Source organism: Meira miltonrushii, assembly GCF_003144205.1.
Source record: "Meira miltonrushii strain MCA 3882 unplaced genomic scaffold FA14scaffold_5, whole genome shotgun sequence".
Classification (NCBI taxonomy): Eukaryota; Fungi; Basidiomycota; class Exobasidiomycetes; order Exobasidiales; family Brachybasidiaceae; genus Meira; species Meira miltonrushii.
Genome location: NW_020289947.1, coordinates 544,587 through 558,640, shown reverse-complemented (window position 1 = coordinate 558,640; position 14,054 = coordinate 544,587). Strand labels below are relative to the sequence as shown.

Here is a 14,054-nt window from a genome sequence, read left to right as displayed (position 1 = left end):
CCAAAAATTTGAAGCGTTTGTCCAAGTCTGACCGTAGTGCAAGCTTGCATTTAACGAAACTGGTAAACATATCTTTTCCAGCGCCGGTACACAGGACTGCTCGAAAGACTTACAGGAAGGAACAGCTCTTCTTCTCTTACTGTAATGCACAATCTCTTTCTACCTTTACCAATCATCTCTTATTTCATTCATACACATCTTCTGAAATTTTATGTCACTAAAATCTCCGCAAACATCATCAAAGAGTGAAGCCATGAATATTTTTGAAACAGATGTAACATATAACATACATCGTGCAGTGGTGAATGAACAGTATAAATCAGAGTTTGTCATAGTAGTAATCGTATGCGGGCATTTCGTCCTTCAATCCCTTACGGACACGAATGCTCTTAACCAAATCAGCCAATTTGCTGGTCTTGTCAGTTGCATCACCGTTCATCAAAGCCCAATGGTCAAAGACTGATTGAGGGAATGCTTGACCACCAGTTGCTTGACGCAAATCGGCGTTGAAACCGAAAGATTCAGCGACTGGCAAGTATGCCTTAACGGTGTACATTGGTGTACCTGGACGTTGTTCTTCACTGTAAACGTTTCCTCTTCTCTTGTTGAGTGTGGAGTAGATACCACCCAAACCAGATTCAGGGCATTGAATTTCGACGTTGTAAACAGGCTCTTGCAAACCAGGAGTTGCCAACAAGACGGCTGCGTAGCACACACGACGACATGTTGGGATAATTTGACCACCACCACGGTGAATAGCATCAGTGTGCAATGTAACGTCCATAATGTTGAATCTGACACCACGCATTGGCTCTTCACAGCATGGTCCGTCCTTGGTTGCCCATTGGAAGGCAGCAACACATGAATCCTTGATTTCGTTCAAGTATTGCACACCCTTTGTGGTATCAACCAACAAGTTAGCACCTGTGGTTTCAGGTCCGAAACACCAAATCTTACGAGCATCGGTAACATCCCAACCATATTCGTCAGCCAACAAACGTGCACGGATCTTGAAATCGTCACGAGGGTTAACCTTACCACCTTCGATAGCCTTGGACAATTCTTCGTCAAGGGGAGCGGCTGTGAGGTAAAGACGGTTGTGCTTGTTCTGTGATTTGGACAAAGCGGTCATGGAAGATTCAGCTTGAACGGTTTCACGGTAACCGACGACTGGGTCGGAAATCTTGAGGGGAACTTGAGCGTGATCTTCTTCCAAATCCTTCAAGCAAATTTCCAAGTGCAATTCACCGGCACCGGCAACAATGTGTTCACCAGTTTCGTGGATCCATGCTTGCACCATTGGGTCGGATTTGGACAAACGTTTCAAACCTTCGACCAATTTGGGCAAATCGTTGGCGTTCTTTACTTCAACGGCGACTTGCACGACAGGGGAGACGGAGAATTTCATCACCTTCATGTTGTGTGCAGTCTCTGATGAGGTCAAGGTACCGTTCTTGAGCAAGAATTGATCAACACCGACCAAACCCAAAATGTTACCAGCTGGGCAATCTTCAATTGGTTCGACGTAACGACCCATCATGAGAACGGTACGTTGAATAGACTTGACGAACAAGTCTTCCTTCTTACCGGGTGTGTAGTTAGGACCTTGGATACGGATCTTGGGTCCTGAGCGAACGGTACCTGAGAAGATACGTCCGAAAGCGTAGAAACGACCCTTATCGGATGTTGGCACCATCTTGGAAACGTACAACATCAATGGTCCGTTAGGGTCACAGTCACGGATACCAATAGCGGATTCATCGTCCATTGGTCCTTCGTACAATGTCTCGACACGGTACTTTTGTGCAGTGACTGGGGATGGCAAGTGAATGACAATCATTTCCAACAATGCATCACCGGCTGGCAAGAATTTACGCATAACAACCTTGAGCAATGCCTTACCTTCCAAATCACGTTCATCTTGGGTGATTGGGATTTCGAGCTTCTCTAGGATCTTGGCGGTGTCTTCTTTCTTGAAGTTCATGATAGAGTCAAAGATCTTGAAGATGGGGTCCAAAACGAACATGTTGAAAGCACGTTCCAATTGGTTTCCATCGGCATCCTTGTCCTTTGTGGTCCATTTCTTGGTCTTTGGGTTGAAGTAGTTGTCACCCCACAATTTGTTGATCAACTTGTCTGGGTCAGTACCGAACTTCTTTGCGTAACGAGCAGAGAATTGACGCAAGGTGAAAGCCCAACCGTGCAAACCGGAAGCGAAAGCGACGGTACCCTTTTCTGGGTAAACTTGGGAGTCACCCAAGACAGGGTCGTTGTACATGGAGATAACCACGTTGACTGATTCGATTGTACGGGAGAAAGATTGGTACAAATCTTCCTTTCCGACTTGCAATTCCAAAAGAGCACGGTCGACCTTGTTCAAGCAGACAACTGGCTTAATACGTTCACCCAAAGCTTGACGCAAGACGGTTTCGGTTTGCACACAGACACCTTCGATACAGTCGACGACGACCAAAGCACCATCTGTGACACGCAAAGCGGCAGTGACTTCAGAAGAGAAATCAACGTGACCTGGAGAATCGATCAAGTTGATCAAGAATTCGTTACCATCTTTTTGTTGCTTGACTGCTTCCAATTGGTTCTTGTCCATAGGGAAGTACATGGAGATAGCGGTAGACTTGATAGTAATACCACGTTCTTTTTCGTCATCACGGGTATCTGTGTAACGCATATCACCAGCCTTGGCGGAGGCGATAATACCGGCTTTTGAGACCAATGAATCTGTCAATGTGGATTTACCGTGATCGACGTGAGCAATAACACTCATGTTACGAATGTTAAAGCGCTTGTCCATAAGACCACGAATTTCGTCGACGGTGAAGAGCACCATCTTGTCTTATTTCCCGGTCGGGTTTAGCGAGTTGGTTGAAAAGGTTTTGTAAAAAGGTGATTAAATGAAGATGCCCGTCTCCTGTATTATAAGCAGATTCCTTTATTGCTTACTGTGTGCAAAAAAGTCTGCAAGTTGACGTGGCGATCAAACAGGATAGGATGAGGTGGTGTTTTAGTTGTAGGAAGGTCCAATGCGCACAATCTCTATTCACTGAAGAAAAAAAGGTGGCAAGCCTACGCTTCCAACCGAAGAAAAAAAAAAATTAAGAGGCTGGCGGCTACCAGCGCGAAGAAGAAAAAAAAATTGTGTGTGTGCGCAGCTTGAGCGTTTCTTTATTTTCCACTGGTATCTACCAATGGGAAGAAGTATTGCTGAGCAGTGCCTGTAAGCCGTCTAGACATTTTTGGGAGAAGCACTGCAGGGTCGGCTCACGCACTGGTAAAGGAAAAGTATGAATTGGCCACTTTAGCAGTCTAAAATGGGACTTGAGAGAAGTGATGCTTACACACTGCCTATATCCATTCAAGTATCCCGCTGCGCTAGCCTTTACAAACTCGCCACGTGTTAAATTTGGCTTGAGCTGTCCAATGCGTCGGCAAGAGTTCATGCATCTTTACACGTGCCAATTTTCATCAACTTGGCCTAAGCGCAAGAAGATTTATGCATTGAACTTTTGATTGATTGAAAGGCATTCATTCCATAATACAGTTGAAGTGCCTGTCAGAATGATGGTATAGACTTCACTTCCCGTCTTTCATCATCACAAGTTGATAACATCACATCCTATTTTATATTTGACAAAATGGTAGGCGGAAATTACGAATTGGTTGCCATGGGTAACCCATTGTTGGACATGCAAGCAAGAAATGCAGAAGCAACTTTGAAAAAATACGATTTGAAAGCCAATGATGCTATCCTAATCGAACAAAAGCCAGGTACGGAAGCAATTTACGATGACATTACAAAGGAATACGATATTCACTACCTTGCCGGTGGTGCTGCTCAAAACTCTGCAAGATGTGCTCAATATGTCTTACCACCAAAAAGTACAGCTTACCTTGGCAGTGTTGGTGAAGATGATTTGGCCAAACAATTACGTGCTGCTAACGAAAAAGAAGGATTGCACAGTGCATACCAAGTCAACAAGACCACTCCAACAGGATGCTGTGCTGTTTTGATCACTGGCGAACATCGTAGTTTGGTCACCCGTCTAGGTGCAGCAGAAAAGTTCACTCCTGATCATCTTTCTACATCTGAAGTTGAGAAATTGACACAAAATGCAAAGTTCTTCTACGTTGGAGGTTTCTTCTTGACACACGGTCTTGAATCTACTTTGATCTTGGCTAAACGTGCATTGGAACGTCAAACTCCATTCTCGATCAACCTTTCCGCACCTTTCATTCCACAATTCTTCAAAGATCAATTGGACCAAGTTTTGCCATACACTACCTTAGTCATCGGTAACGAATCCGAAGCAGAAGCTTATGCTGCTTCTCATGGCTTGGACGGAAAGGACTTGGTCGGTGTTGCCAAACACATTGCCCAATTCGAATCCAAGACAAACAAACCACGAACAGTCATCATCACTCAAGGTGCTGAAGAAACATTGGTTCTACAGAGTGACAAAGTGGACAACGTAAAGAGGTACCCAGTCCAAAAGGTGTCATCCGACAAAATTGTAGACACAAATGGTGCAGGTGACGCATTTGCAGGTGGTGTTTTGGGCGCTTTAATTTTGGGCAAATCCATTGATGAAGCAGTTGAAGTTGGTCATAAGCTCGGTGTTATGTGCATCGGTCAAAGTGGACCTTCGCTCAAATTCCCCAAGGAGAACGTTCTCTGATTTAATCTACTTGTTGCGGCCTGCTATCACGCATCTCAACATGTGATAGCAGTATTGACTCTCTCTCTCTCTCTTGATTTACCCACATATCCCGCTCATAATTATGCTCGAGCTTCACACACGCACACTTCAACCGTGTACTATCATCATTGAATGCATTAATAGAAACTTTTTCTCAATATCTGGAATCATTACAAAGTCGCATTTTTCTTGTGCGATCAAATTATCACTACCATATTTTCCTTATTTGTTGACGAACGTGTTATGAAATCTTCATTGCCCAACTCGAGCGAACGAGAAATACGTTTTTGCATTTTTGCGCTCTTTGCTAGGTTATAAGATTTCTTATTATTTGTGGTTGTACCATTGTTGTTGTTGTTGGTGGTATTCTTTGGGGTATTCTTTGAACTTTCATTATTCTCTCGTAAAACATTCGTATTTGTTGGAGAAGAGGGTGAGTCCAGCCCATCACTCTTTCGTAGGAGATCCGAAGAAGAAGGCGGTAAAGAGAATTGCTCGTTTGACTTTTCATCCGTTAATTCTGTTTTGACTCGCATTTCTTTCTTAGGTGAATGTGTGCGCATAAGCCTCGGTAAATCACTTTCTCTCTTTTGATCAAGTGCTAAGAAAGACCTTGATTTTCTCGGAGGTACCGGTAAACTTCTTGAAACCATCGAAGGTGATTCAGCGATATTCTCACGTAGAAGTTGCGGACTGCCAATCTCACTCTCGGCCGTTTGTTTACTGATGATTGCAATAGCTGCAGCAGAAGCCGCTTCCATGTTTGCGCCACGGTGAGAAGTAAACGATTGCTGATCTTCACTAATTCGATTTGTCGAATTGAACGAAGGGGGCATAAATCCAGCATCACTGAAGGCCGGACTGGTGCTCGGTCTTGATTGTCTTGAATTCAAGTGTCCCATGGCCGATTTCGACGTCTTTAGAGTCTTTTGCTCAGATCGATAGATTGAGGTGTTGTGGCTGTCCATTTGAATGCCAGTCAATCCCAATCCTTGTGTATTATTTGCACGCTCACTTCTTAGCCTATCGATCGTTGCGATGATCTCTTCAGGCGGTAAAATCCGCTCAACCATAGGAGGTGATGCCATGGTCGTATTGGTAGACGTTGAATATCTTGGCTCTGAAGGCGATGAACTGGCTTGACGAGCAAAAGAATAGGATGTAGGAGAAGAACTACTATTATCACGACTTGATGATAATAAGTCAGCACTACTTCTTGCCGCTCTTACGGAGAAGTCGCTTCGTGGGCTTGTAGGACTTTTGCGATCTTTCAAAGTTTCAATTTCCTGATTAGAAGAAGGAGCCATAATTGCAAATATCGATCCGCTACTCAAGCTTCGTCTTCCCTGAATAGTAGGTCGCACGGTGGAGCTAAAGGTTTCAGCAACTTCCGTAAGCGGAGTTCGTCTTGAGCGTGATGTTGACGGTCTGATCGGTTGAGAAAGGGAAGGGTCTTTGGGAATGACGGGAGTTTCATTATTCAGACTCGTGGATATCGCTTCTGCCCATCGCACCATACTCGTTGCATCAGGCGCTCTTAATGTCAGAAATTGAGCTGGATCCTCTTGTTGAGCAATGCTTGGTGACCGGGAAGAGGAAAAAGACTGAAGGCTCGATCGACTCCAGAATTGACTGGTAGGAGAACAAGGTGAAGTGGGAGAAGGAAGCGGCTGTTGCTGATTTCCACTTTCCCTTCGTAGTTCAGCAGCCAAATTGCTAGAAGAACTTGGCAATCCGCTGGTGACAAAGTTGTAAAGCTTTCTCGATCTAGATGATAATCTACCCCAAGTCCGCTTCTCTGGAATTTCATCATTCGATTGTACGACAGGCGATAGAGTGCCGTTACTTCCGCTATTTCGCCTGCTGCCATTGCGACTTCCGGTTGTGTTGAATAGAGACGCATGTCGATTGAACGATGAAGGCGCAAATGAAGTCACACTTGACCCACGGCTCACAGGTCGACAAGAAGAAGGACTTGCAGTACTTGTGCTGGTAGTGTTCAAAGTGTCCTCCGAAGGACTGTACGATCGTTGATCATGCTTAGGCGATTTAGAAGGCGTACTTCCACTTCCGAAACGCATAAACATAGCACTTAAGCTACCGCTTGTTGCACTTCTCGGTAGTGTCTTTGACGTACTTGGCGAAGCGGCACAATTGTCCATTGATCCGGATGGAGTAGGAGTTGCAATATTGATCTTTGGTAGCGTTCCGCTCAATGTCAAATCCCATTCGCTATTCTCGTAATCGCCAGACACTTTGAGTTGTTGATATGTGGTGAGAGGAATAATGTTCATTGCTCTTGGCATGCTCATCTCGTTTGCATGTACACGTTTTGCATACACATGCAACGCGCCGTTAAGCAAAATACACCATCTTGTCGTCCAAGATGAACATTGTGATAGATATTGGTTTGAATCGGTGGACGAATTGTTGATACCTGAATCAGGCAAAGATAGAAAACCTTCGATCGTTGGTAAACCTTCCACGGAGAGCACCATAGTTGATCAGCCGATTGCGATTTCTTTTTTCTTTAATAACGTTAAAGGTCAAGGCTAGAGAGTATCGGAAACCAAGCAAAGATGCATGATAATCAAACGCTGGATTGATATCTTTTGAGAGCGAGGGAAGCTGATTTACCGAAAACCTTGAGAGGAATGTTTTCTTACTTCGGTACCGAAGCTTGGGTACGATAGCGGCCCAAGTTTTGCCAAAAAAGTTTGATGCGTTGCAGATGAAGATTGGTGTCCTTGGCAATCGGGCAGCGTCGTATGCTTAGTGATGTTATTGAAATATTCACTCTTACCAAAGCTTTATTTCTGTAATTTTCGAGATCCGTTCCAAAACCCCAAAGCAAAGTTTGAGTCGGAAAATTGAAAAGGAGATCAAAGCGGTACCGTTAATGATACCTTTTCTGTTGGAACAGCAGCGCAAATGATATTTGTTGGAAAATGTTTATTCAGGGGCTAAAACAGCCTTATTTGGAAAGAGATCGTAATAAATCGTAATTTGCAAAAAAAAACGGAAAAATGTGTGAAATAGGAGCTTTTGTTTGAAACGGTATATGAAAGGACGGAATCGTAAAACGTGAAAATAAAGTTGCAATTGAATTTGAGCAGGAAAGCAGATGATGATGAATTAGACGGTTCTGTGTGTTGATGGTGGTGGTGGTGGTAGGTATATGAATACAATGATGATCAGGATGTAGTTTCTAGGATGTATGCAAGTATCCAAATGATTTGCATTCACAACCAAAGCAACCTATCAAATCATTTGCAGCCTAAAGAAGGGCGTGCAGAAAGGGTAGGAAAATTACATGCAGGTAGACACGCACAGGCACAAAAGGAGATCAAAGTTTGCTTCTTGTTGTTGTTGTTGTTTTGAAACCAACACTACAGTTTATGTATTATCAGGGCAAAACGAGTGATGATCTGCCCCCGACAAAAGAAGGAACGGAAAACGCGAATAGGAACAACAACAAAAAACTGCACACGCGTCGGGGCCCAAATCTGTGTGTGTGTGATGTGTTTACACTGCACAGGTACGACGGCATTACGCTGCGCCGTGTAGATGCAGTTGTCAACCTCTTGCCTTTGCCTTTCCAACACCCAGCGCAGCGCATTGTTGATCCCTTTCTTCCCTTTTGTGGCTGTATCCCGGGGCACAAGAAGGCTGACTTCCACAATTTGACATGCATACTCACAAAACACATTCAACTCCTCCTCCTTCTCTCTCTCAATCTCTCAAAATCTATTTATGCATGACGTCCGCTAAAGCAATATGCAATGCACAGTATACATATGTATGTAGTCATTCATCATGTTGTTTATTATCCGAAAGTTTTGAATCTAGCATTCCCTATCTCTCACACACACATTCAAATTTGCAATTTATACTGCTGAAAGTCATTCCTCTTTTAGGCTTTTTAGCGTGTATGAAAACTTGTCAAAAATGTCTAATTGTGAAAAAACACAAAAACAAAGTGGCTTAAATAGCTTCTTTCATTGCATTTTCAAAACACATCCTTTAGGTTGTATCATTTTCATCTATTTTGATAGTTGATCAATGCACATATTCGCCTCCGAAGTGTACCAGGGTATAGGGTCATTCAAAAACTTGGTTCTCAAAGATATGTGATCTTATCATGTTCTCGTTTGTGACTTTATTGTGTTGCGCCGCTAAACTATTTTAATTACCGTACGCCAGGCTACGGCACTTGCATTAGCGTATCGCCCCTCGTAGTAGTGGCTAAACTGATTGCCATCCTATTTCATGGCATAATCTAAATGTCAAATCATTCTGGATTACATCATCACGGTTGCCAAAGAAGATTTAATTGATTACGGCTTCCAGAGGGTGCTTATTCTATTCTACAAAGGAAAAAAAGTTTTATTTTTCATTACTTCGTCCCAAAGATCAAAATTTGGCTTTATGCGTACATCCAACTCTTCTTTTTTTTCTCATGCTCCTAACGCTTGTGATGCTTGTTCGGCTTTTCGAATCTCAGGTGATGGTTCCAAAATTGCTGTCGAATTTGCGGCCGAAGGTGGTGATCGAATCGTGTTTGCATTAATGCTTGCTAAGATCTCTTCAGCTTTTTCAGGTGATCCTTCTGCTGCTAATGCATTTGCTAGATGATGTGCAGGTGATGGTCCTCCGTTCGATGCATCCCAAAGTGCTGCTGCCAAGGGTTTTGGCGGTAAGCTACTGGGATTTGAGCCACTAGGGTTGCGTCTATGTCCTTGTCCCAAGCTACGAGCCACACTTCGAGGACTTCCAGAATTGCCCCCTGGTGCTCGGCCTGGTGTGGCATTGACGCCGCCTGGTGCCTTCTCAGCTTCATTCTCTGCTCCGTATGCTGGTGTAGCCTGTCCTCCTGCATTCGAACGTGATCTTGGTCGATTTTGTACGGAAGAAATGATCGATCCAGCATCGTCTCCGTCGTACGGTCGTATTTTCGCCATGATTCCAGATGCTGTCATCAACATTGGAGGTGGTGACATGAGAACCTGTAAATAAGCTCTTTTTGCGCAAATTGGATCGGAAAAGATGACCAAAACAGTAATATCATCGATCCATTTGATTTTGAATCCACCTCGTTCATTTTCCCATTGTGCAAAGATTGTTTGAATGTCTCGCGTTTTGAGTTCTGCAGGAAATCCTTTCAGTTCCAAGATACGGGTCACAAGAGGCGAAAGAAGTGGCAAGGCAGCCGACATGATTATGAGTGTGAGATTGGCCTCCTTCCTAGTAGCTTGAAGGGTCTGTGAATGGACAGTATTGGGAGAGGGGTGTGGTTGTTACTTGCTACGAATCTCCACTTGCGATTCTATGACGAAAAAGGGGGTATATGAATACCAATTCGGCAAGCCGCTATACTCTCTTGTCAAGATGAGCAAACTGGATGTGAGGGTGGTTCTTGATTAAAGTGTATCGTTTGTGTGCGTACGAGCACCTGTATTCACAATAAGAATGTTGATGTGATGATTGTTGCGATTGCTGAGTGCGAGTGTGATGTGTAATGCGTTTGAAAGGATGGCTTGAATGAAGGAGAGAAAGAGAGAAATATTAAAGAGACTTGAAAATTGTTTCCTTAAGAAAAGGCTGCGAGCAAAAGAAAAAGACGATCGGACGAGTTGGGAGATGAGAAAGAAGAACTGATAAGGGAAGGGAGGAAAGTCAAGAGTACAATCAAGAGAGGTGTATTGTGTGTGTGTGCCTGCAGTCTTTACGCCCGCACGCTGTCACACACTCTATGGACATTTCCGATTGGATCCACTTTACACGAATAGCTGCTTGCTGCTGCTGCACACTCCCGGCAGGGCAGGCACAAAAGGAATCGGCGTATTGGCAAACAAGGCTTAAACGCTGCATTGCGTGTGTGTGTAGTGTGGCGTTTCTATTCTCGTATACAGTTTATGAATAGAAAAATTGATTTTAGCGTGGCTTTGCGATGCTGTGCACTAAACGGCATTCAGGGCACTGCTTAATGCGAATTGATCGGCGTGAATACATTATGAGAGTTAGGGATCATTTAATCAACGATAAGGACGAAGATAAAAATTGAATCAACACTTTATTTTAAGAAACAGCGGCGAGAGGAACACCAGAAAAAGAACCAAAGAAGCGGCGGAATTGATTCAATAAACTTCAATATCTCTTCATTGGCAAAATACTGTGCCTGCATGCAATATCAAAATCCCAATCATTTAGATTATTTCGCAACTTCCATTACGCCAAGTGGTAGAAAGAAATGAATAAGACATTCAAAAATGATATAATATGATACAGATGGGCGCAGAATTAATTCTGCTTCATATATTGTTTGAATGGAACTGAAGGTGCTTGTGCTTGTGCTTGAGTGCTATGCTGTTTTGTTGCTTGAGTGGTGCTTGTTACGTTGTATGGACATTGATATGATTGCTTCTGTCACTGTCAAAGACCGGTAGATGTCTTCCTACCTTAGTAGGAAAGACAGAAAATGTGTTTGATGGACCATTGCGAGATCGGCTTAACCTTCATGCCCAAGAATCTGGTCGGTTTCTCAATTCCTTCAGGCCAGCCATGGATATCAAAACTGTCTTGATGTCTCGGAGGAGCAGCGGTGTTCTGATGGGGACGTTCAATTATCATCTCTTTGGTTTGTGTTTGCTGCTGTCCTTGTGGTGATTGTTGAAGAGCCAAATTATTTTGATTGTGACTACGAGAAGACAGCGAAAGGGATTGTGCAGATGAATTTGAACGTGATCGACTGCAATATTGATCTGCTGATGAATGTCCGTTGGATCTTCCGGGAAGAGTGCTTATCGTCACTGGCGGCCCGGCTGCCATCACTTCTTCAGTAGGTGTGTAGGAGGACATGTTGATAATGATTTTAGTCCTTCTGAATGATGTGGGAGAAGGTGGCGTAAAGGGTGTGATGATAAAGCAAAAAAAAAGATCTCCAAGTCGATCAAATTGAGCCGAGAGTGACAAACAATGAAAGAAGTCCCTGGAGAGCAATTCCGTGCTTTCCGGAGCCTACGTTAATTAAGGTACGCGGCGGCAAACGGCGTTCTTAATTTGCAATTGAATAAATGTGATCACGATCGCTGATCGAGCAGATGGAGGTGAGGTAGTCAGAAATGTCTGGAGTAGGAGGTGATGGTGATGAGTGAACGAACAAAGGTTCCCTCTTTTTTTCTCTTGTGGCAGTGTATTGTGTGTAATGATGTTTTATATATGAATGTATGCACTAAAGAGAGCTCAACTTTTTATTTCGGCGCATTCTTTATTTTTAAATTAGCAACCACACGCAGGCACACTTTAGGCACACAGGCATCTTAGCACAGCCCCCCCCTTGTGGCCTTTTGTCGGCTTTAAATAAGTCACCCCGCATACATACACACATTAGCGTCGGAGTTGGTTGTCAGCTTTCCGTTACAAAAAGTAAGATCATCAACAACTTTGAATTCGTACGAGAAATATGTCATTCATTGCGTTTAATACCGAATAACATTACGTACTCTCATAACTCAGACGTTGTATTTTTGAGCCCAACTATCCTTTGTGGGTTGTCATATAAGCTGCAATTCACCAGTATATCCACTAACCATTCTCTTTTGCTCTTCGGTCGACGAACAATCATCTTCTGGACAGAAACCTTTACGAAGAATTTCAGCTAAATCACGATCACGACAAAATTGCAAAAACTTCAAAGAAGGCGCAGGAAAGAGCCATGACGAAAAAGCTGCTCGGAGCTAGAAGAAAATGATGAAATAAGAAAGAAAATGAGAATCAGTCTTGACCAAACGGATCAGGCGCACACATAAAAAAAATACTCACAGGAATATCGAGTAAACCCATATAGGTTGATGCAACGGCTGTACCCATATCTTTAAAATCAATCCAAACACTTGCCCCACAATTTGGACAAAAACGCCTTGCATTATTTTCGGACGAGTAATAAGTTGCCAAACCGACGGTATTGGGTTTTTGCGGATCGCCTTGAAGTTTTTCAAGGGTGTATCCAACCGGTTTCGGAGAATGTGGTTCCGCATTCAGCCTTTCGATGTGATCCAAAGAAGGAAAAAACAAGCCTGTTGCTCCTTCGAATCCGCCCGTTGTTCGACATGAATTACAGGGACATATTTTGAATTGCCATTTTTGTTCGTCTGGACTACGTAATCTTTTGAACTTTTCATCGCAGACGATTTCGATCGGTCGCTTGATCGAAAGCTTCACGTATCCGCAAGCACAGCGAAGAGGTAGTCTATCCGCTTTGCTTGCTTTTTCGATTGCTTCTTGCTCTTCTTTTGTTGGTCGATATTCCGGCCTATCTTCAGTAAATGTGTCCGAATAAGGTATCAGCTTTGAATCATCTGTGCCCGCATACCTCGGCAAGCCATCAGGCATGAATCTTGCCAGTCCACCTAAATCTCTTCCTGGTCGTACCCAACTATGCTTCCTTCGCTCCCAAACACGATCTCCGTTTGGTAATCTGTCAGGGTATGTGATCCCGCTAAACACATACCAATTATACTTTGCTTCCAATCCCTTTTCTTTTGCATTCTTTGCTTCCGTTTCATTCCTTTGGCTATGTTGTATCAGATGACAACCGCATTCATCGCAAAACCACCAAGTGACCCTAGATGGTGTGAAAGATCGCAATCCTTTCGGGGGGTTGCTTGGATCAAAGAAATCTTTTTGTAATAGTTCCCTAACCATCAAAAAATCATTTCCAAGTAATCCAGTCACTTTTCTACAATCATCACAATGACAAAGTTCCGTTCGGATTGGGAATTGGTTGGATGGGATTTCGAATTCGAACGTTTGCCGTTTGCAATGACATTGGGCATATAATGTCACCTTTCCTGTGGATGACATATCTGAGCTTTAGCTTAAGGAAGATATAATAGATGAAGGAAGAAGGGTAGATGTCGCACGACTACCAATGAATGCTGAGCAGTTGTTCTAAAGCTTAAATTCATGCTGCATGAACTCCGTTAGACGCTAGCGTGTGTACAGAATGCTTAACAGCGGTAATTCCTTTTGGCCAAATGATCAAGAAATGAATGCTAATGCTTGCATTGAATAGATGGCTCGTATATACACATGTTATGCTATCGTTATTGCGGACTAGCAGGGCTTACAGGACTGCCTCCTCGCGCATTTCTCAAAGAATCCGGAACCCGATTTCGATCGTGATGTTCTTGAATTGCCTGTGCGAATGATATCGATTGTGTTGTTGGACTTGTGCCTAATTGTTGAATTGTGGTAGAAGTCGTTTTAGTATTGGAAGGAAAAGCATCAATGTGACTAATATTCGAGACCGGCTCGCTCATCAATTGTGCCAATTGTTCA

At 43.4% G+C, this 14,054-nt stretch overlaps 6 protein-coding genes across 6 annotated transcripts; 1 reads left to right on the top strand and 5 right to left on the bottom strand.

Annotated features, from left to right (window-relative positions):
* Positions 1 to 22: 22 nt before the first annotated feature.
* On the bottom strand, positions 23 to 3,009 carry FA14DRAFT_162356 (P-loop containing nucleoside triphosphate hydrolase protein). Its single transcript, XM_025499557.1, has one exon. The coding sequence runs from the start codon at positions 2,783 to 2,785 to the stop codon at positions 320 to 322; it is 2,466 nt and encodes an 821-aa protein (XP_025352399.1). The 5' UTR covers positions 2,786 to 3,009; the 3' UTR covers positions 23 to 319.
* Positions 3,010 to 3,430: 421 nt separating this feature from the next.
* FA14DRAFT_162355 (Ribokinase-like protein) lies at positions 3,431 to 4,970 on the top strand. Its single transcript, XM_025499556.1, has one exon. It carries the CDS (start codon positions 3,654 to 3,656, stop codon positions 4,692 to 4,694), a length of 1,041 nt encoding a protein of 346 aa, XP_025352398.1. The 5' UTR covers positions 3,431 to 3,653; the 3' UTR covers positions 4,695 to 4,970.
* Positions 4,804 to 7,663, bottom strand: FA14DRAFT_84866 (uncharacterized protein). Its single transcript, XM_025502987.1, has one exon. The coding sequence runs from the start codon at positions 7,211 to 7,213 to the stop codon at positions 4,913 to 4,915; it is 2,301 nt and encodes a 766-aa protein (XP_025352397.1). The 5' UTR covers positions 7,214 to 7,663; the 3' UTR covers positions 4,804 to 4,912.
* A 1,275-nt stretch (positions 7,664 to 8,938) lies between these two features.
* Positions 8,939 to 10,167, bottom strand: FA14DRAFT_84864 (uncharacterized protein). The gene has a single exon (XM_025502986.1). It carries the CDS (start codon positions 9,929 to 9,931, stop codon positions 9,173 to 9,175), a length of 759 nt encoding a protein of 252 aa, XP_025352396.1. The 5' UTR covers positions 9,932 to 10,167; the 3' UTR covers positions 8,939 to 9,172.
* A 1,007-nt stretch (positions 10,168 to 11,174) lies between these two features.
* FA14DRAFT_182007 (uncharacterized protein) lies at positions 11,175 to 11,573 on the bottom strand (the record flags this gene model as incomplete). The annotated part of the gene is made up of 1 exon (XM_025501169.1): positions 11,175 to 11,573. The coding sequence occupies one exon, from the start codon at positions 11,571 to 11,573 to the stop codon at positions 11,175 to 11,177; it is 399 nt and encodes a 132-aa protein (XP_025352395.1).
* Positions 11,574 to 12,116: 543 nt separating this feature from the next.
* On the bottom strand, positions 12,117 to 13,651 carry FA14DRAFT_162352 (uncharacterized protein). Its single transcript, XM_025499555.1, has 2 exons — positions 12,537 to 13,651; positions 12,117 to 12,451 (listed from the first exon to the last, which is right to left on the bottom strand). Exons 1-2 carry the CDS (start codon positions 13,575 to 13,577, stop codon positions 12,269 to 12,271), a joined length of 1,224 nt encoding a protein of 407 aa, XP_025352394.1. The 5' UTR covers positions 13,578 to 13,651; the 3' UTR covers positions 12,117 to 12,268.
* Between the last annotated feature and the right edge of the window lie 403 nt (positions 13,652 to 14,054).

Coding starts and splice junctions, on each gene's coding strand:
- FA14DRAFT_162352 (XM_025499555.1), bottom strand. CDS start 13,577: ATGTCATCCACAGGAAAGGTGACATTATATGCCCAATGTCATTGCAAA. Junction 12,452..12,536: donor TGGGTTTACTCGATATTCCT/GTGAGTATTTTT, acceptor ATTTTCTTCTAG/CTCCGAGCAGCTTTTTCGTC.
- FA14DRAFT_162355 (XM_025499556.1), top strand. CDS start 3,654: ATGGTAGGCGGAAATTACGAATTGGTTGCCATGGGTAACCCATTGTTG.
- FA14DRAFT_84866 (XM_025502987.1), bottom strand. CDS start 7,213: ATGGTGCTCTCCGTGGAAGGTTTACCAACGATCGAAGGTTTTCTATCT.
- FA14DRAFT_162356 (XM_025499557.1), bottom strand. CDS start 2,785: ATGAGTGTTATTGCTCACGTCGATCACGGTAAATCCACATTGACAGAT.
- FA14DRAFT_84864 (XM_025502986.1), bottom strand. CDS start 9,931: ATGTCGGCTGCCTTGCCACTTCTTTCGCCTCTTGTGACCCGTATCTTG.